The 20731-nt window shown below is 40.4% G+C and overlaps 1 protein-coding gene across 4 annotated transcripts; it reads left to right on the top strand.

Annotated features, from left to right (window-relative positions):
* The first annotated feature begins 1301 nt into the window (after positions 1 to 1301).
* TADA1 (transcriptional adaptor 1) lies at positions 1302 to 20350 on the top strand. 4 transcript variants are annotated; one of them, XM_032291528.1, is made up of 8 exons: positions 1302 to 1600; positions 6928 to 7019; positions 7275 to 7340; positions 12804 to 12901; positions 14281 to 14490; positions 16278 to 16429; positions 18592 to 18754; positions 19152 to 20350. In XM_032291528.1, the coding sequence occupies exons 1-8, from the start codon at positions 1527 to 1529 to the stop codon at positions 19302 to 19304; spliced, it is 1008 nt and encodes a 335-aa protein (XP_032147419.1). In that variant the 5' UTR covers positions 1302 to 1526; the 3' UTR covers positions 19305 to 20350. The 4 variants fall into 4 exon arrangements, with proteins under 4 accessions (XP_032147419.1, XP_032147420.1, XP_032147421.1 ...); XM_032291530.1 differs by lacking the exon at positions 1302 to 1600 and adding an exon at positions 1663 to 1889 and having other exon boundaries at positions 14286 to 14490; XM_032291531.1 differs by lacking the exon at positions 1302 to 1600 and adding an exon at positions 1754 to 1889.
* The last annotated feature ends 381 nt before the right edge of the window (positions 20351 to 20731 follow it).

Raw genomic sequence — 20731 nt, forward strand, 5'->3', positions numbered from 1 at the left:
TCAAGTTAACTAGAATGCTGAGTGCAAATGTGGGGGTTATGTGGCAAGGCCAGGAGTATGTGAGGTACACAGGTAGGGTGAGTTCAGATCATGAGAACATCTGAATGCTGGAGTCTGGAATTTGTTTAGCAGAGTGGGAAACCATAGAAAACTTAAGTGGATAATTTTTTTTTTAAGTGTCAAAATTTACCTGGATTTTTGACACAGAGAGGAATACTTTGCCTGACGTGTTCACCTTTATACCTCCAGTACCCAAAGAGTTCCAGACACGTAATAGGAGCTCACTGTATGAATACAGTGAAGAGAAGGTGCCCCGGCCAGCTTTGCAGGTGGTGCTGCAGCAAGGATAAGGCTGGTGGGTTTAGGTTGAGCAGTGAGGAAGTCAAATGAATGAATAAACTTAAGGGGACCTTTTTGGAGAAATTATACAAAATTAAAAGCTATCTAGGATTATTTTTAAATCTTTGGAAGGCAATTTGACAGTATACACCAAGGCACTTACAAATATTCTTATCATTTGATCCAGTAATTCTATTTGTGGGACTCTATCCTAAAGTAATAATCCTAAAAGAGGAAAAGTTTTATGCATAAAGAAGATTTACTTCATTATGGCATATGCTTCAAAAGCGATATTACAGTATTGCTTTTAATAGAAAAAAATGGAAACAGTCTAACAATTGGGAAACAAGTTATTGTGTACCTTCTATCTGCGAGGGTATTTAACATGCTATGATTAAAATCACTAGAAAGACAACGTAATACTACAGATAAATCCTTACGTTTAAAACTTGCAAAATTGAACATAGAGTATTTTAAGTTATGGGACTGTACGAGGTAAAGGAGAAATCTTTCTCAGTTAAGTGTTTGCCCTGGGGTGGTAAAACACTTTTTCTATCTTTATCCTTCTGTGTATTTCCCCCATTTCACATAATTACCTCATTTACTCAAATACTTATTAAGCATCCATTATGTGCTGCTCTAGGAACTGCGGGTAACCCTGAATAAAACGGAACTCCGGTCCTCGAGCCATAACATTAACAAGATAAATCAACTAAATGTCATATGAGACGATCAGTGCTCGGTGAAAAATAAGGCAAAGAAAGAGTACAATTAATACTGCATGTACTTTTTGAAATGGAGGGGCAAGGTACTCCTCCAGGTAGAAGGACAGCGGGCCGAATTCGGAATTGCCCCAGCGGAAATAGAATTAAAAGGCTGGGACGCGCCAGCGGGCCTGCGACGCCGCAGCCAAGGCCTGGTGCGCAGGTTCAGGTTGCGCGCGCTACAAGGTGAAACGGATCACGTGACTCGAGGGGCGGGAGGAAGTGAGCAGAGTTTGGCTGGGCACCTTCCCTACAAAAAGGCGGGCGGAGCCGAAAACCAAACAAACGACTTCTGAGTGATTGGGGGCGGGGCCCACGGCGGCGGGCTTAGTTTCCAGAGCCGAGGCCTTCCGCCGAGTTGGTTTTTCGGTTGTTGATCGCGGTGGCCGGGCGGTCTGCGGTCGGGCTGAGACGCGCGGAGCAATGGCGACCTTTGTCAGCGAGCTGGAGGCGGCCAAGAAGAACTTGAGCGAGGCCCTGGGGGACAACGTGAAACAGTAAGAGCTGCCCCAGCGCAGCATCCAGGCCAACACTCGGCTGCTCTCCTGGCTTCGGGCTGCCAGCCCGATCCAGAGACGCCCACACCGCCCGGGGGCCTGTGCAGCCTTGAGTCCGCGGCGGCGGGGCTTCGGGGTTTTTCCGGCCGGGGCGGGGCGGGTCACCCGAACTTACCGCCCTGGAGGCACCTGGACTCCTGGGCGCTCGGGAGACCCCAGCGGGCGCCGTTGCTCGGGACTCTCTGTCCTGGGTGGGGCGGGAGAAGCGCACTTCTTGCCCAAGGGCCAGGTGAGCAAGTGCGGGCCCCAGCGCGGGCGTGCGGGATGCGGGATGCCAACCTGGGCCGAGTGAGCCGGAGCCCTACGCGCCGGGCCAGAGAGGGCATCGCGCGGGGCGGCCGCTCCTGGAGGGCTTCCTGGAGGTGAAGGTCTGTTGATCTCTTGTGATCTGCTAGGCATTATTGGTAAGCGCTTTGACAGCAGTTTTGTAAGGCAAACGGACCCTGCAGTAAAATCATACTCACAGAACACTATGACAATTGTAGTGATAGCAGTAGCAGACATTTAAACATTTTAAGCTCTCTAAATGTATTATTTCATCTAATTTTTACAACAGATGTGTGATAGGTACAGTTGCTATTCTTATTTGACAAATGGGAAGACTGAGACATAGTGAGGATAAGTAACTCTTCAAAAGTCACTGTCAGGGTTGGGACCCACGCTTCTGATTCCAGACTGATGCATTAGAGGGGCTGTAAGGGATCCCGGAAACGCCCAGACAGACCTTCATCCAGGTTATGGTAGGGACCGAGTGCACAGCCGGGTTAGATGCAGAATGGCCAGGGGTAAAATCAGTATCCAGCCAAGGCCGAAGCCAGACAGCACAGAAAGAACCTCTGAGATACAAGAAAGAGTTTGGAAATTTTCAAAACGTTGTTATTGCAACTTTATTTTTCAAAAATATAGAAAGTAAATGTAAACCTTTAAAATTATAGTGTGTGTGTCGTTGCTGCTAGATGGCTTCTGTGGTATTCTACACATTTGCATTGCTTAATGGATACATACTTTTAAATGACATTGGTGGAGGAGCAATTTGGGAATACTTAATTTTTCTCCAATACTTTCTTTTCATCCTTCTTTATTATTTCTGGATTGAAGTTACTTAGCTTGGATGTCATACATGAATTTTGGAGTTTTTCCTTCATGTGAAATTTTGGGGTGGTGGAGTTGACTGTCAGCTTTTCATCCTAACAAGATAATAAAACATTGAAACTATAAGAAGACTAGAATTAAAATCTGTTATTTTAGCACAATTATTTAATTTTTGATGACCATTTATTGACTCCCAAAGATATAATGTTCCACTTTTTTTTTTTTTTTTTTTTTGAATTGGGGTCTTGCTCTGTGGCAGAGGCTATTCACAGCGACCTTGATCTCCTGGGCTCAAGAGATCCTCCCCTGCCGCAAGCCCATAGCTGGGGCTATAGGCACGCCCCACCAATCCAGGCTGAAGATTTTTTTTTTTTTTTTTTTTCAGAGATAGGGACTTGCTATGTTGCCCAGGCTGGTCTCAAATCCTGGCCTCAAGCAGTCCTCCCACATTGGCCTCCCAACATCCTGGGATTACAGGCATGAGCCACCACACCCAACTATAATGTTCCACTGAAAGTTATCTTTTAATATTCCTGTTCGTTGTCAGCCTATTCTTTATTGAATTAAATATTCTTAAACTTATTTTAATAGTAAAATTGACAGCTTTCACCTTGATTAATTACTACAGCTTTTTACTTTTGTAATACTGACTGGTAAAATTTACATTTTTAAGCACATAATCAGCTTTTCACTCTGTTCCATCTAGAATGCTTACAAATATTTGAAAGCGAATGTTTACCTACCATAATAAATCTGAAGGACCTGGTTTGTGTATGATTGCCTTTAACCTTGATTAGATGCAGTGGTGACCTCTGTGGTCCCATACTCATCAATTACAGGTTCAGGGCTGCCAGAAGTGTTTTTGAAGTTAGCATTCGTTATTCAGTTTTTAAAGGCCAAAGCCGACTATCTGGTGTTGGTCAAATACTGATGCTGAAACTAAATTTGGTGCATCTAGATAGAGCATGAATCCCCACTAAAATGCAATCAAAAGAGGTTTTTATGCCAGAAACAGTTAATGGTACAGTATCGTTCTAAATTTGTTTTTCCATTCTTTCATTGTTCTTTTCCCTTCTCCTTAAAAAGTACCTCTTGGTTAAATAGTAACACTGCTGTACTGTACAGTCATTTCTTACATTTCCTCATGAGCACTTTGCTTTGGTTTGCACAACCTGACTATTTAAGTGTGGTCCTTGGTGGTAGGCAAAACATACAAGGTTATGCACGGAGGCTGGATATGAGTTATTTGCAATTTATCCAGTGGTCTTAACATCCCTTCATGTCTAACTGGTTGGGTTGTGTGCCCAAGCTGCTTCCAGGAAGACATGGGCTTTGCTAAGCAACTCACTTTGTATAGTAGCCAGTAGAGTGCCATGTTCAAATAGGTGCCTGATTTTTTTTTTAAGACTTGATCATATTTATTTATGTATTTATTTATATCGCTCTGTTGCCCAGGCTGGAGTGCAGTGGCGTGATCTCAACTCACTGGAACCTCTACCTCCTGGGCTCAAGTGATTCTCCTTCATCAGCCTCCTGAGTAGCTGGGATATAGGTGCCTGCCACCATGTCCGGCTAATTTTTGTGTTTTTTGTAGAAACAGGGTTTTGCCATGTTGGCCAGGCTGGTCTCGAACTCCTGACCTCAAGTGATCCACCTGCCTCAGCCTCCCAAAGTGCTAGAATTACAGGCATGAGTCATTGTGCCCAACCACGATCATATGTTATTAATATTCTTCAGGTATCTCCAGTGCCTCGTAGTCCAGCCCACTTACACTTCTACCCATTGTCCTCACCTTCACAGGGATTGATTGACTTTTTTTTTTTTTTTTTTCATATTTGTCTTTAGTCCATGTGTGTTGCTGTAAAGGAATACTTGAGGCTAGGTAATTTATAAAGAAGATAATTTGGCTTACAGTTATGCAGACTATACCAAAAGCATGGCACCAGCATCTTCTGGTGAGGGCCTCAGGCTGCTTCACTCATGGTGAAAGGTGAAGGGGAACCTGCATGTGCAGATTACTTTGCGAGAGGAAGCAAGAGGGAGGAAGGTGCCAGGCTCTTTTTTAACAACTGGCTCTTGGGGAATCTCTTGCAGGAACTCAGAGTGAGTGAGCATTCACTCATTACCACCAGGAAAGATCGCACCAAGCCATTGGTGAGGAATCCGCCCCCACAATCCAAACACTTCTCATTAGGCTCCACTTCCAACACTGGGGACTAAATGTCATCATGAAGTTTGGTCAAGTTTCCAAACTATAGCAGTATTGTTGAGGGAAACAGTCATTTGTCTGTGGCTACACAGTGAGTTAACACAGGGACCAGGATTGGAGAGCAAGTCTTTTAACCCTTGGTAGCTCGCTCTAGCTCTTTGGGCTGAAATGTTTGCCATTGGAGAAAATAGTTTGCATTATTTTGACAGAGCTTCCTGGTAGAGCCTTGTTTTGGTTCTGGAACAAGTTTACTCATTCCAAATATACATTTGCTTTTTATAAAATACTGACATAGGACTTTTAAATAATAGAGTTTTTCTCCAGATTATCCTTTTTTGTTGCATTGAATGGGATAGGAAAACAACTTTTTCTGTGCAGCTTTTTTTATTTCTTTCATTATTATTCCTGTCCTTTAAAAAAATGTATGAAAGTGTCCAGTGTTGGAAAGTTACTGTTGACCTATTGACTAATGAATGTGCAAATATCAGGTGGAAAGGGTGCCAAGCTCTAGAGCTGCACATGTTTTGTTGTTGAGTGAAATGGGCCTGAAAGATGGCCGTGTCATGGGTTTTGGGCCTCTTAAGACTTCATAAAAGCTATGGGTTTTCTCCTGAAAAATAGCAACAACAAACATGAATCCAGAGCTTTGCATGCAACTCCACATGTACATAGTCAATTATGTACAGAGATACTAAGATGACTTGAAGCTAATCCACACACAGGGGAGGTCCTACCGTGGGTATAATATAGCAGTGAGAATATAAACCATCTTGTTTAGAAATCCGATTTTTTTTTTCCTGTTAGGAACTCAAGTACTAAGTAATTTTTCATCCCATTCCATGAACAAGAAGCAGCTTCCTTAAGTACCAAAACAAGGGTTGTGGATGTGATGCGAAGTGATATATTTCACTCGAATTTCTAACACTGTTGTTAAAGTGTAAAAGGTTAAGTCATTTTTTTTTTCTACTAGTTACTTAGTAATTTTTATTATTAGGTGTTGGTTTTCACTTTAAAAACTACCAAGTTTCTCATATCCCCAGGCATTTTCTTTGTGCTGAGATGTTTAGAAACCCGTCTTTTTTTCAGCCAGATAGATTGAAAGTTGAGTTTATCTGAAGCGAAGGATGTCACCTAAAACAAATATAAATGACTATTCCTCTCTCTGTTAAACACACACACTTTAAAATATAAATCTGAAATGCAGGATTCTGGAGAGTAGGTCTATTAGAAACATGACAGTGAGAAACAGGTATAGCTATAGATTCTAAGTGAATCATGAGTTCAATTCTGTGACTGCCTGCCAATTCCCTTTTATTTGTTTTGAGACAGGGTCTTGTTCTGTGTCCCAAGCTGGAGTGTAGTGGCGTGATCATGGCTCACCGCAGCCTTGACCTCCTGGGCTCAATCAGTCCCTCCACTTCTGCCTTCCAGGTAGCAGGGACCACAGGCATGCACCACCATGACAGCCTTGTTGTTTTGTGTTCATGTGGTTATTTCTTTGTATGTGAATGTGTCTGTATCCTAATTGCCTCTTCTTATAAGGACACAAGTCATATTGGATTAGGGCCCACCCTAATGGTCTCATTTTAAGTACTATTTAAAGGCCCAATCTCCAAATACAGTCACATTCTGGAGTAGTAGGATTAAGGCTTTAACATAGGACTTTGTAGGGGGACACAATTCAGCCCATGAAGCTAGGTAATGCAAAATTTCCTTTCCTGAGAATTGGAGCATTTATACTGAACTTGGGAAAGAAGCAACATCTCTTCATGCTGTAGTCCCAGCTACTCAGGAGGCTGCGGTAGGAGAGTAGCTTAAAACCAGAAGTTGAAGGCTACGGTGAGCTCTGATAGTGCCCCTGCAATCCAGCCTGAGTGACAGAATAAAACTCTGTCTCTAAAAAAAAAACAAAGAAAACTAGAAGCGGCAAAATCTGTGGTTCTTAATATTGTTTCTGCCTCTACAGATACTGGGCTAACCTAAAGCTGTGGTTCAAGCAGAAGATCAGCAAGGAGGAGTTTGACCTTGAAGCTCATAGACTTCTCACACAGGATAATGGTAAACTAATTATCTGTGGAGTTATTTTACTATTCTCTAGTTTTCCTAGATTAGTAGTAAAGTCATTTCCCTTTTTAAAATGTAAAGTTTGGGTTTTGTGGTGTGTAAGGTGAGCTTAATAATGTGGATATTTAAAATTAAGTATAAAGAATGGCAGAGTAGGGGCTATCCAAAATCCTGACAAGCTAGACCAAAGTTGTGGTTTCCTTATGTTGAAAATATTTAATTTGATTGTCACTATCTTCCCTTTTTCAGTCCATTCTCACAATGATTTCCTCCTGGCCATTCTCACGCGTTGTCAGATTTTGGTTTCTACACCAGGTAAGGGAGTGGAAATACTTCCAGTGTGTCAGTCAGCAAAGCACTAGACTTTAGCTTTCTCTAATAGACACAGCCAGTGTTTGTAAAGCAGACATTTTTAAACTGCTCAGAAGAAAAATTTTATTATGTAGATACAAATTCTTTTACAGAATCTTTTTTTCTTTTTAAAGCAAAAACGATTTTTAAGAAAAAGGTATGATTTCTCATTTTCTATTCTTGGCATACATTTTAATTCTTTCCAGTGGAACCAAAACCTCCTGAACCCCTTTCGGTGTCATCCAGAGCTTGAACTTCTATTTCTGGAGAAAAAACCTGTTCACAAATGAGCTGTGCAATTTGATCACCATTTTTGACATCAAACTTTTCGTTGCCAAAATTGAATAGTACAGTATCAACCTTTCCTCTATAATCTTTATCTTATGATACCAGCTCCTACATCAATAAAGTGTTTTTCAGCCAAGCCAGATGTAGGGCTACTCTTGTCTAACACCCTGAAGGAAGGGCTATCTGAATGTCCGTTTTCACAGGCGTTTTCTCCCTAGGTGGTATTGTGTAATCGTAGGCATGTTGAGGTCCCAGCCCAGGTGGACCCTGAGTCCAGGTGTGTTGTACTGGGACAGCCGTGCCACCCTCCCCCACAGGCCGGTTTGCTCGATGGGGGACATGATGGGGTCCTTCAGAATAGGGAATGGCATAGCCAGAGGGCGAGCAAGGAGACAGCCCAGGAACAAGAGGGCGCAGGGCAAGCACCGCAGCAGGGACTGCCCAAATCTACAGAGCCTTTGTAAAGAAGGCTATGGTCTCTGTACTTACATTGCCTTTTGATATTGACTCTCGACTCAGCTACATTTTAGATGACTTAAGTAAATGAGAAAGAGGGTGGTAAGTCAGGATGAAGAAGGTAAGGAGGATGAAGAGAGGGCAGTTGGTGTTAGGTGTCCCATACCTAAGGGATACCTAACTTGAAAGGTGTCTGTAGCAGGGTGGTGGGGGAACCGCAATATATGTCGGGACCTGGACTTCCACTATGTTCTTAAGTAAGATAGCACCTGGAAGGTCAAGCTTCAGCACCTGTGTTTGGCAGATTATTGGTAGAGAACAAGAGGTAGGGGACAGTAGCATGTTGAAGGGGTGGGTGGAAACTAAACCTGTCACTTTAACCTAAAGAGAAGATTAAGCTATAAGTCCCCACTTTCAACTATCTTGTTTGAATCAGTCAAAAACAAGTAATTAGATACATTGAAAACTTTCTTCATGATAAAAGTCATGCTGCTCAAGTTTTTGTGTTTCTAAATTGCAATTTATGTCTATTTATAAGAGTACAAAAGTTACCATTAGAATTGTGCTTTCCAACCCCTGTTGTAGATTAAACTGAAATTTTTTAAGGGCTTAGAGTGATTCTGATGATCATATATCAAAAGCTCATGTTTTATGTATAAATGGCTAGTTTTTTTTATCCTTTCTCTCTGTTTACCTCTACTGTATAATAAAGAACTCACAACCTGGGCGTGGTGGCTCATGCCTGTAATCCCAGCACTTTCGGAGGCTGAGGTGGGTGGATCACTTGAGGTCAGGAGTTCGAGACCAGCCTGGCCATCATGGTGAAACCCCAACTCTACTAATAATACAAAAAAAAAAAATTAGATGGGTGTAGTGGCGCACACCTGTAGTCCCAGCTACCTGGGAAGCTGAGGCAGAGAATCGCTTGAACCTGGGAGGTAGAGGTTGCAGTGAGCTGAGACTGTGCCACAGCACTTCAGCCTGGGTAACAGAGTGAAACTGTGTCTTAAAAAAGAATAGAATTCACATAAAATCTGCTAACACCTCATTCCTTGATCTCAGAGAAGTCGTTGTTAATGTGTAGTAAACTGTGAGCACTTGCTTGTGGGGTTGTGTTAGAGAACAGTGACTGCTTCTCTACCCTCACCACACTCATCGCTGCACGTTCTTCCACTGTGTCAGATTTTTGATGTGCCATTTTATTTATATACAAGTGGACTTTAGCCCTTCCTCTTTTATGTCCAAAGTTAAATCAAAATCTACCTTGTTGTATAAAATTTAATTTGATCAAAAAAGCCAATATTGTGAGGATTACATCTTACTTTTTAGGAAAGTATGTTGTAAATTGCCACATACACAAAAGATAAATGGAGGGATCAGAAATAAAAACACTGGATGATAAGAGTCAAGAAACTTAAGTTCAAGTGTAGGTTTTGCCACTAGCTTACATATTACAGATACTTGGGTGTTCGTAGTTTTCACATTTATAAAATAAATACGGCAATTTCTACCCCATAGGATTATGAAAAAACAGATGAAAGAATGTATAAAAAAGTGATTTTAAAAATAAAAAATGCCAGTTGGGTGGCTTAAGCCTCTAATCCCAGCACTTGGGAAGCTGAGGTGGGTGGATCACCTGAGGTCAGGAGTTCAAGACCAGGCTGGCCAACATGGTGAAACCTGTCTCTACTAAAAACACAAAAATTAGCCAGGCGCAGTGGTGGGCACCTGTAATCTCAGTTACTAGGGAGGCTTAGGCAGGAGAATCGCTTGAACCTGGAGGCGGAGGTTTCAGTGAGCCAAGATCGTGCCACTGCCCTCCAGCCTGGGTGACAGACTAAGACCCTGTCTCAAATAAAATAAAATAAAATTAAATTTTAAAAATAAATAAAAATGCCAAACAAATGTTGAAGTGGTATTAGTAAGTGTGGGTGGCTGATTTTAAGTAGATAAAAACCTTTGATATTCTGAATGTTTGTTAATAGTTACTTTAAAATAAATGAAGAAGCATTTGGATTTTCAGAATGTATTCTTCCATATAAAATTCTTCCGATAAAATTCCCCGAATTTATTTTCTCAAAATGAAATTAATATTTGTTAGTAACAAAGAGGAGATTTCTATTCAAAGTAAAATATAGTTCTTTGTACCTCACAATTTTGGATGGGTTGTTTTCTAGTTTTCTAAGTTAGGCAGGAAAGATGATATTAATAATAATATTTGTTGAGTAACTACAGCATACTAGACACTTTATATGCATTATATTTAATCCTCACAACAATTCTGCAGGGTAGGTGTTAGCCTGTTTTTATAGATAAGGAAACAAACTTCAGAGAAGAGAAAACAAAATAAAAACTTGCCTTAGGCCTTATCCAGCTAGTAAGTGGATGGGTTGGATCAATACTGAAATCCAAGTGCTACTAAAAAGCTTTCCCTCTCGTCAGGGTTAGGCCTTACCACGCTTTGCATGGCCACACAGCAGCAGCTGGTTAGCTCTGAGTTTGCAGGCCTGCTCCTTTGCATCATCTTCTTTATGTTCAGCCTACTTTCCTATCATCACCTAGCATCCAGTTTCATTTATCAGGAAGAGATTTCTTGGGAAAATCATCTAAGATTGGGTGACTTTATCAAGTGAGATCTGTGCATGCCAAAGATAAGAGGAACTTCCCAAACAGTTCTTTTTAAACTGAGGCATCTGGAATATTTTTTTTTCAAAGCTTGAAAAACTTTCTTTCAAAAAATATCAAAATTGCAGGAACATTTTACTATGATTATGGGTGATTTTTTTCTTTCTTAAAATTTTTTTTGGGTTTTCTTTTTAAGTGTACTATAGTGAGGTTGTATTACCTTTTTTTTTTTTTTTTTTTACATTAAACAATATATGTTCATGGTTAAAAAAATGTCAGTAGCACAGACGATTTCATGATAAAAGCTTTTTCCCACCCCTAGACCTATTCCCAGAGGCAACTACTTTTTGGTTTTTGTTCTTCTGGTAGGACCTCTATGGCCCTCATAGCTGCTTAAATCTGTTTCTCGATTTACTGATTTTAACATCTCTGTCTTATTGCTGTGTGTTCTTTGAGATTTCCTCAACTCTTTTGGTCTTTCTGTTGAATGCATTATTTAATTCAGCAATTTTAATAGTATCTTATTTCATGGATAAACATGTTCTCAAACTTTTCTGTGGATACCAGTTAGAAATTTATCAGAATTCTTTTGCATTTCCTGTGTAGGACCTCATTATTATTATTATTTTTACCTTGCTCTTGTCACGTTTAAGTATATTGTCAAACATCTGGTGATTCATTGTTGTCCATTTCATGTTTAAGAATGAAGGATAAAACTGCCCAGAGACTTTGCTTTAGAGTGAGCTGACAAGAAGGCTGTTGATAAATGGGGGTCTCCCAAATTTCCATATGCAGAGAGCTTTGCTGTAAGGTACCAATGTCCATACTAACTACCTTAGTAAATCCCAGAAATTGTGTTCAGTTTAACTAGAGAAGAGTCCTTATTCCCTCCCCACCTTCCTTCTAACCCCCTGCCCCAGCTATTATAAATACCCTGCCCTGTGTCATTCTGTGTGTGGGAATGAGCCTTCACGGGCCTGTGAACTGCAGTTGCGCAGAAGGGCCCTGCTGCCCTTGGTTTGTTGCTGTGCCATCATTATCTTGAAATTCTTAATTTTTGACTATGAGGCCCAGCACTTTGATTTTGTACTGAACCCGCTTTTGGGGGTGAGTGAACGGGTTTGCGTGGATGATTTAAGGATACAGACTTTCCATTAATTTTGTTTTTAGCCTTGCAGATCCCTCCTGGTTTCCACTCCACTCGCATTCTCCTGGTCCAGGTTGTGGGTTTCTACCAGGCAGGTTGACGCGCTTCTGCCTCATTTGCCTAGCCTAGGTTACAGCTTCCATGGGTCTGCTTTGTGAGTCTGCACCCTAGAAATTTGTTGACATCTCATCGTGTCTGCCACTCATTTTCCTTTTTTTTTTTTTTGAGACACAATCTTGCTCTGTCTGCCAGGTTGGCGTGTAGTGGCATGATCTTGGCTCACTGCAACATCCGTCTCCCGGGCTCAAGCAATTCTCCTGCGTCAGCCTCCCAAGTAGCTGGGATTACAGGCCTGTGCTACCATGCTCAGCAAATTTTTGTATCTTTAGTAGAGACAGGATTTTACCACGTTGGCCAGGCTGGTCTCGAACTCCTGACCTAAGGTCCCCCAAAGTGTTAGGATTACAGGTGTGAGCCACCATGCCCGGCCTCATTTTCCTTTTTAATCTCTGTTGTGGAAGTGTGCCATTTACCTTCCTTACTTTCATATTTTGTGGAGTCTTGGAAGAGAGAAGATAAATACAGGTGCTTGGTTAATCATCTTAGACCAGCAAATTTTGTCCTGCATCTGTAATAATACTACCACTGATCAACGAAACACCCAATAAACATTAATTAAAAATAAAAATATGTATCTTCCTAAAAAATTTTAGTTGCAGCTAGGAAAAAAATGTGATTTGAAAAGATTGATAATTTTATTTAGCAAAGTAGAAAGAGAAGATTTGGATTTAAGCATTCATTATTTATTTGTATTTTTGAGCATTCCATTCTTCTTACCCCAAATGAAAACAAACTTAGTAGTTATCAGTTGTCATTATTTTTATTTATGGTTATATTTTTCTGTCTCCTAGAGGGTGCTGGATCTTTGCCCTGGACAGGGGGTTCCGCAGCAAAACCTGGAAAACCCAAGGGAAAGAAAAAGCTTTCTTCTGTTCGTCAGAAATTTGATGTAGGTTGTTCTTCAGTAGATCTTTATAATGACTGATTGAAGTTCTGGTGTGATGGGACTAGCTTTAGTTTTTAAACGAATATCAAAATACTGGTAGTGGAGTTAAAAAAAAGGGAGTATGATTAGAGAAGAAAAGGGTTTCAAGGACTGTGAGTTCTAGGTGTCTGAATTTTTATAGTTCTTGCTTAAATATTAATGTTATTATTAGTACCTAATGACTTTTCAGTTATTCAAAACAATGCCTTTGTTCTCTCTCCTCTTAAGTATTTTTCTTCAACAAATAATGTTTCTTGGTTGAAGACATCTGTACCAAAGGTTTAGGCAGCTTGGAGGCCTTTGGTGGGATCTTGGTGATGCTCAGCTTGGCCCTGAGCCTTTTGGGGACTAGTAGAGATGCCATGAAGGCATTTGGCTTTAAAATTTGTAAGCATTTAAAACAAATTGCTTCTTCAAACATATATTTGGGGGAAAAAAGCTTCCCGAAAGTAACCATTTTATAGGTTTATGGGGTATTGATAGCTTTATTGATTAACATCAATAAACATTTATTTTCAACTGACTCTATGCTTTATATCAGTAAGACTATCCAATCTGGAGGGCATCAGGATCTCTAAAGAGACATGTCTGGTTTAAAAAGACATGTTCAATATAAAATAGTTCTATACTTGGAAAATGGAAAAATAACCGTGTTGTTTTCATAATAGTTTCAAACAGGGACAAATCATCTTCACTATAAAATCTTTTATGTTGGCCTTAAGCAAAAGCTACCAGTGATGATGGAGAATATGAATGGGCTATCAGAATCTCCCAGGGGAAGGCTGAGATTTTTATGAATGAAAATGACTGTATCTTAGGTTCTGTGTTGAGACTTCTAAGTAGAAAATAACAGCAATTAAATAGTTACACTACACAGCATTGTCTTGGAATATTTGTTATTTGATATGCCATATTGGTTAGCCTGCCATATTGGTTAGGCTTTTTAAGGCTTAATTGAATCATTCATTATATGTTTATACTTTTAGAACCTACCACAGTTAAATTTAAAATGCTCTGACTTGTTTGAATATAGTTCCATACTTCTCCCTCAATTATTTTTAGCACAGTGCCATACATTCTGTGACCACCAGGGTATTAATTGAATAGAATAAACTACTATGCAAACTACCATTATTCCCCTTAATTCATGTCTTCATTATTACCTTGTATTGGATGTGAATTTGTGATTATTTGTGCATGAATTACTTTTTTATTTCCTTACCCCCTGTGGTATATAGTTTTGGTGGCATTAATTTGTAGGAGCTCAGCTTCAATACAGGAGTTACTTTGTGTCTTGTTTGCCACTGTAATAAATAATTAAAAAAATTTTTTTTTACTCATAGCATAGATTCCAGCCTCAAAATCCTCTCTCAGGAGCCCAGCAATTTGTGGCAAAGGATCCCCAAGATGATGATGACTTGAAACTTTGTTCCCACACAATGATGCTTCCCACTCGAGGCCAGCTTGAAGGGAGAATGATAGTGACTGCTTATGAGCACGGGCTGGACAACGTCACCGAGGAGGCTGTTTCAGCTGTTGTCTATGCTGTGGAGGTTGGTTTGCTGTTGGGAGAAATAATTTTACAGGTTGAATGTGATAGGCTTGTGTGTTGTTTAAAGTCAGTGTTGCAAGAAAAGAACCCAAATGTCACTCTGATTTCACAGAATTGTCATTGTTGAAGTTGTTTGCCCTTTTTTTTTGAGACAGTGTCACTTCATATCCTAGGCTGGAGTGCAGTGGCGTGATCATGGCTCACTGCAACCTGGAAATCCTGGGCTCAAGCTATCCTCCTGCCTTAGCCTCTCAAGAGCCGGGACTGTAGACATGTGCCACCATACCTGGCTAATTTTTTTAGAATTTTTTTGTAACAATAGGGGTCTCTCTATGTTGCCTAGGCTGGTCTCGAATTTGTGGGCTCAAGTGATCTTCCCGCCTTGGCCTCCCAAAGTGCTGGGATTTACATGTGTGAGCCACAGCACCTGGCTGAAAGTTGTTTTCTTTTAGGAGGAGACACTCATTACAATCCAAATAATTGTCTTCAGTTAATAGACTAAGCTTTTCAGAAAGGTTATTTATGGCATAACTCTTCTGCTTGATCTGATGTTTTGTCAACAGGGCAATGATTTTTAAGGAAAGAAATGAAATTGAGAATCCTGAAGATTAAAGTCACTTATTTTTGCTGTGGTACAGCACTGAAGAGCATTAGTCTTGGCATCTGAACAGCAGAGTTCTTGCCACTGCCCATGATTTAATTCATCCATTCATTTTATTCATTTAGTTACTTGACAAAACTAATTTGACATTGAGGTCTATAGTGAATGGGTGCAGCCAGATAACATTGGATAATTCTTTTCAATTCTCTCAGCCCTGCTTTCTTCATCTGTACCTCAAAAATAGTAACAGTTGTCTCATGAAGTTATAAACGTTAAGTGAATTCTGTGTGCAAATCAATTCTAAATAGTACAGTGATGTCTTGATATAAGTGGATTTTCCTTGGTTTAATTGAAACACCCTGCCTGATCCTGGCTTTTCTACTAATAATGGTAGCCTGGGATGAGTTCCGTCACTCTCTTTTCACAAACTTCCTTAACCTTTTCCTATGTACTTGGCTGTCATAAAAGTGAAGACAAATCAAGTACCTAATTTATTTTGTGCTTATTTCCTATATATCTATAGTTTATGTGGCTTTTGAGAGAGCCCAAAGTCATTTTTATGTACTTTTATTTAAAGTCATCTAAAAATCATTTTTGAGAGAGAGGAGCTAATTTAGGGATGTAAAAACTTTTCAAATAGGCTGGGCACGGTGGCTTGAGCCTGTAATCCCAGCACTTTGGGAGGCCGAGGCGGGTGGATCACGAGGTCAAGAGATCAAGACCATCCTGGTCAACATGGTGAAACCCCGTCTCTACTAAAAATACAAAAAATTAGCTGGGCATGGTGGTGCGTGCCTGTAATCCCAGCTACTCAGGAGGCTGAGGCAGGAGAATTGCCTGAGCCCAGGAGGCGGAGGTTGCGGTGAGCCGAGATCGCGCCATTGCACTCCAGCCTGGGTAACATGAGTGAAACTCCGTCTCAAAAAAAAAAAAAAACTTTTCAAATAAACTTCATGTGGAGCAAGCCCCTCTTAAAGAGAATTATTAAATGAAAATAAGCATGTCCCCTTCTTTCCCGTATCCTCCTACTCCTTTGTTATGGCTCTGTGGCGCTTCATGTGAGCATTCATTTGGTTGTATACACATCTCCATCTAAATGCCAATAAACGTTTTTTGGTCAATGGAATTTTATGATTTGCTTTTAGAGAGGAGGAGATCATGCTATTTTTCTTTTCTTATTTTCACAGAATCACCTTAAAGATATACTGACGTCAGTTGTGTCAAGAAGGAAAGCTTATCGGTTACGAGATGGCCATTTTAAATATGCCTTTGGCAGTAATGTGACCCCACAGCCATACCTGAAGAATAGTGTAGTAGCTTACAACAACTTAATAGAAAGGTAAATGAAGTTTCTTGTAAATTTTTTTTTGAGACGGAGTTTCACTCTTGTTGCCTAGACAGCAGTGCTATGGTGCAATCTCAGCTTGGTGCAGTCTCAGCTCACCGCAACCTCTATCTCCCGGGTTCAAGTGATTCTCCTACCTCAGCCTCCTGAGTAGCTGGGATAACAGGCATGTGCCACCATGCCCAGCTAATTTTTGTATTTTTAGTAGAGACGGGGTTTCTCCATGTTGGTCGGGCGGGTCTCAAACTCCCGACCTCAGGTGATCCGCCCACTTCAACCTTGCTAGTTGGTTATACTCCTCTTACGAAATAGACCACTGTTAAATAATTGATTATGTTTCCATGTGTTTAAAGTACCTTTAATAGGAGACAATTTTATTTTTTTAAGTCCTATACTTGCCTGAGATGAAGTGAATTATTTTGGTATTCTTTTTAATCAGAAGTGAAGTTCCAGAGTTTGGCTGCATGTGGGTTTAGTGTGCTTGTCCCCCACCTCGACTCTTAGGTGGAATGTAGTAGTGCATAGGCAGTGCATCCTGAGGGCTCCTGAGGGGCATCACCTGCTTGATGGGGAAGTGAGCCTACTTTCAATTAGAAGCAGGGCCTGTGATTGTTGGGTCATAGCTGGGTTTCTTGGTGGTGGGAGGAGGAGGAGTGGTAGATATTTCTCCAGGCCCTCATTTTGCTCTTGTAGCTCAAGATCATGGCATGTGCCTGGTGTCATCATATTGCTTTTTTGGCCTCCTGCTGTGCAGACGTGGTCTCTCAGCTCATCTCTGGGATTCCTGTGTCCTTTTCCCATTGAGGGCTTCAGGACGTCTCTATGTCCTGAGTCACTCCTTTATGAGACAACCTAGATTACCTTCATCCCTATGTTGTCTTTCTTACCCTTCCATCTCCCTCTGTCCTCCACTTCCCCCAGTGGGAATTTAGTCTGAATTTTAAGCCTTTGGAAAAGCAAAAAACCAGTAATATAATTTTCCTTATGGTTACTGAAGTGACTTGAATTTCCTGTGAACGCTGGACTTTGCATATCTGGTTAGTTAGGAAGAAGAGAGGTAAAGAGATAACTGGGACTTGCACATTCAGAGAAAAAATTATGACTGGGAAGGCTGGCAGGGTGATTGGTGGACAAGTAACAGGAAGGGAAGGCAGGAGGTGTAGGTGGAAAAGCTGAGAGTTGGATAGAGCAGAGTGTTGATAGCACATGTGGGAGTCTGTACCGCTGCCCATTGCATGACTCTGAAGATCTTTACATGGGGCATGGGCCTATTTTAACCCTTCTTAAAATTGGGCTCACTGTTTAGATTGCCGTATGTGGTGATTTATTGCCTAAGTCGCATTCAGGCATATCTGTTTGGGATCATTCTTCTCTAGAAAAAACAACAAACCCCCAAAAGTGGCTCCTTGTAGTGGGTGATGTTGGGAGCAGCGTCTGGCCCTGGCGGGACTCCCAAGCCCTCTCTGCCCTGCTGGCCAGTCTCTGAGTGCCTTTGCCTGTCTGTTGGGCACTTGTTACTCTAACAGGCTGCTTTTGTCTGATGTTTCAGTCCCACGCTAATGTTCCACTGTGCTTTCCTCTGAGTTACTGCTTTACTCTTTTGTTTTACCTCATGCTATGTCTCCAGCATTGTGTAGTTTATCTCCTACTGTGTTATGAGGTAAAAACCATGTCTGACTTCTCAATTTGTATCTGGCTGTATTTTAGGAAATTGGCAGTTTCTGGATTAATTTTCCCCATTCTCGATTTTTGCCTATCGCTTCTGTGCTGTCTTTTCTTCTCATTTATTTTAGAACCAGTTGTCTCCAGTACCATTCACCTCCCTCTTTATTTGTTTTCAATGTTATATTCCTGTAGTTAAGGTCTATTTGTTGTTTCAACTGGAAGCCCTTTAAGGGAAACAATTTTTGTTCAGTACCCTGAGCTAAGTAAATATTTTAACATTGTGGAAGAAGGAGGGTAAATATAGTTGCATTATGTTTTATTTCCAGCCTTTAAAAATTAAAATTACAGACTATTCATGTCTGCAGGAGTAGACATTGAATGGATTTCTAATTCAATTAAAGATATTTTTAATAAGATTCTAGCAGGCCAGTCCTGTCCTTGTTGTTCAGTTGTCTCCATGCTGGGAATATTTCTGAAATTTTTATTTTCAGCCCTCCAGCTTTTACTGCTCCCTGTGCTGGTCAGAATCCAGCTTCTCACCCACCCCCAGATGATGCTGAGCAGCAGGCTGCACTCCTGCTGGCATGCTCCGGAGACACTCTACCTGCATCTTTGCCTCCGGTGAACATGTATGACCTTTTTGAAGCTTTGCAGGTAAGTCTTGGCTCCTTAAAGTTTACCTAGATTTATGGATAGGTTAAGAGATTCTTCAAGTCTACAAAGGTACTGACTGTTTTTTTTCTGCTTCTTGGCTTTGTGTTTTTCACTTTTGTCTGTTATGAAAACCATTATTAATACTAGCCTCATTTTTCAAATCCTGAGCCCATCTTTCTTCTCCCCACTAAAGAAAAAAAAAAAAAAAAAATCCCGTTTTCCTATTCCTATTTCAAAACATTTTTCGTTATCTTATTGTTATCCAATTGGTGATTCATTTTAGTGTCTGACTGAAAGTTTTTAAGTTGTGTATCTGTTTTGTTGATGTAAAGCCTTTTATATGTTGGAAAAATAAGTCTACCGAAGAATAATTGGAGTGTTAATTTTTTAATCCCAGGTACACAGGGAAGTCATCCCTACTCATACTGTCTATGCCCTTAACATTGAAAGGATCATCACAAAACTCTGGCATCCAAATCATGAAGAGCTGCAGCAAGACAAAGTTCACCGCCAGCGCTTGGCAGCAAAGGAGGGGCTTTTGCTGTGCTAAATTAGGATTTGAGGGTGTAGGACCCTCACCAAATTCACTGATTACTGAAAATTGTATGTTTTTTGGGTCCACATTTCAAGGCTGAAGTGTATAGTGTATATATAACCTTTCCTATGGAAATGTGACATTGAGTACATTTGTGTTGCTGTTGTGAAGCCATTAATATAAATCTTTGGTAATGACCCATCTCTCTATATTTATGTGTTCCCAGCTGTGGGAGCAGGCACTAATGAAATCCTATGCCTGGAATGGAGATGCTTAGGTACCTGAGGCTTAGTGTCCTGTGGTCTGCATGTAAGATAGATGACATTCCAGAACAAAGAAGCTGTTATAACATAGTCCCCCTGATCAGCAGGACATCTGTGTGTTCAGTGACATCATACATTCTGTATCTAGAAGTCTAAAATTTCTGCCTTTCTCCTAAAGAATGTGCTCTTGCATTTTGGCTGAAATAACCTCCACAGTGTTAAAAATCAGATACCTCCTTTAGTGACCAGTTTAATTTTAATAGCTTTAGGTAGCCCCTGAAAAATTTATCACTGTAACTCCACAGGAAATATGACTTGCAAGTGCTGTGTGTACTAAACCTTATAAAGTCTCTGCATTTAAAACCAAAATCAAAACTCTTGGAATGTAAGTAATTAACTCTATGTCTTCCCATGACTCAAATTTTGTTACAGTTAGTATGTCCAAAGACTTTGATTGGCAGTTTCTTGGGTTAATTATTCCTATAGAATGTATTTTAAGAAATCTATACAAATTTGTTTGGTAATTGCCCTATTTCTAGGAGGTATCTAATTCTACCCTTTCAAGTGATAAAGTGAAAATAATTTACATTCGACAGTGTTACTGATAACAAACCTAGGTTTTTTAAAAGATATGTTGCTTTTTACTTAAGAGATAGCATTGACAAATTAAGAATATATAGATAGGTTTGTGTCGGTCTAAATAATAGCTATATAGATATGTATATATGGTTCACGTATCTGGATCTGTGTATTTGATTTTGTACTTTAAATGTGACAAATAAACTTTTTGGGAGAAAACTTTGTTGTTTATTAAACATTGTAAGGAATATTGCCTTCTACAGAAATATGAAAATTGCTTGCTTTTTATGAGGGCTTGGCAGAGACTTCTCAAAATAATGTACTAGATGAGAAAGATTAAAAAGCAGATTCCAATTAAGGTATGCCATTTTTTTTTTCTTTTTGAGATAGAGTCTCCCTTTGTCTCCCTGACTGGAGTGCAGTGGTATGGTAACAGCTCAGTGCAGCCTCGACCTCTGGGCTCAGGTGATTCTCCCATCTCAGTCTCCTAAGTAGCTGGGACTACAGACTTGCACCGCCATGCACGGCTAATTTAATTTTTTTTTTTTTTTTTTTTGTAAAGACAAGAGTTTTACTATGTTGCCCTGGCTGGTCCTGAAT

Source organism: Sapajus apella, unplaced genomic scaffold, assembly GCF_009761245.1.
Source record: "Sapajus apella isolate SASKATOON/1434 unplaced genomic scaffold, GSC_monkey_1.0 scaffold25, whole genome shotgun sequence".
Taxonomy (NCBI): domain Eukaryota; kingdom Metazoa; phylum Chordata; class Mammalia; order Primates; family Cebidae; genus Sapajus; species Sapajus apella.

Bases quoted from the DNA above. Each gene is read 5' to 3' on its own strand.
- TADA1 (XM_032291528.1), top strand. From the start codon at position 1,527: ATGGCGACCTTTGTCAGCGAGCTGGAGGCGGCCAAGAAGAACTTGAGC. The intron at 7,341-12,803 runs GTAAGGGAGTGG...TCTGTCTCCTAG, and splicing joins GATTTTGGTTTCTACACCAG to AGGGTGCTGGATCTTTGCCC. The intron at 12,902-14,280 runs GTAGGTTGTTCT...TTTTACTCATAG, and splicing joins CTGTTCGTCAGAAATTTGAT to CATAGATTCCAGCCTCAAAA.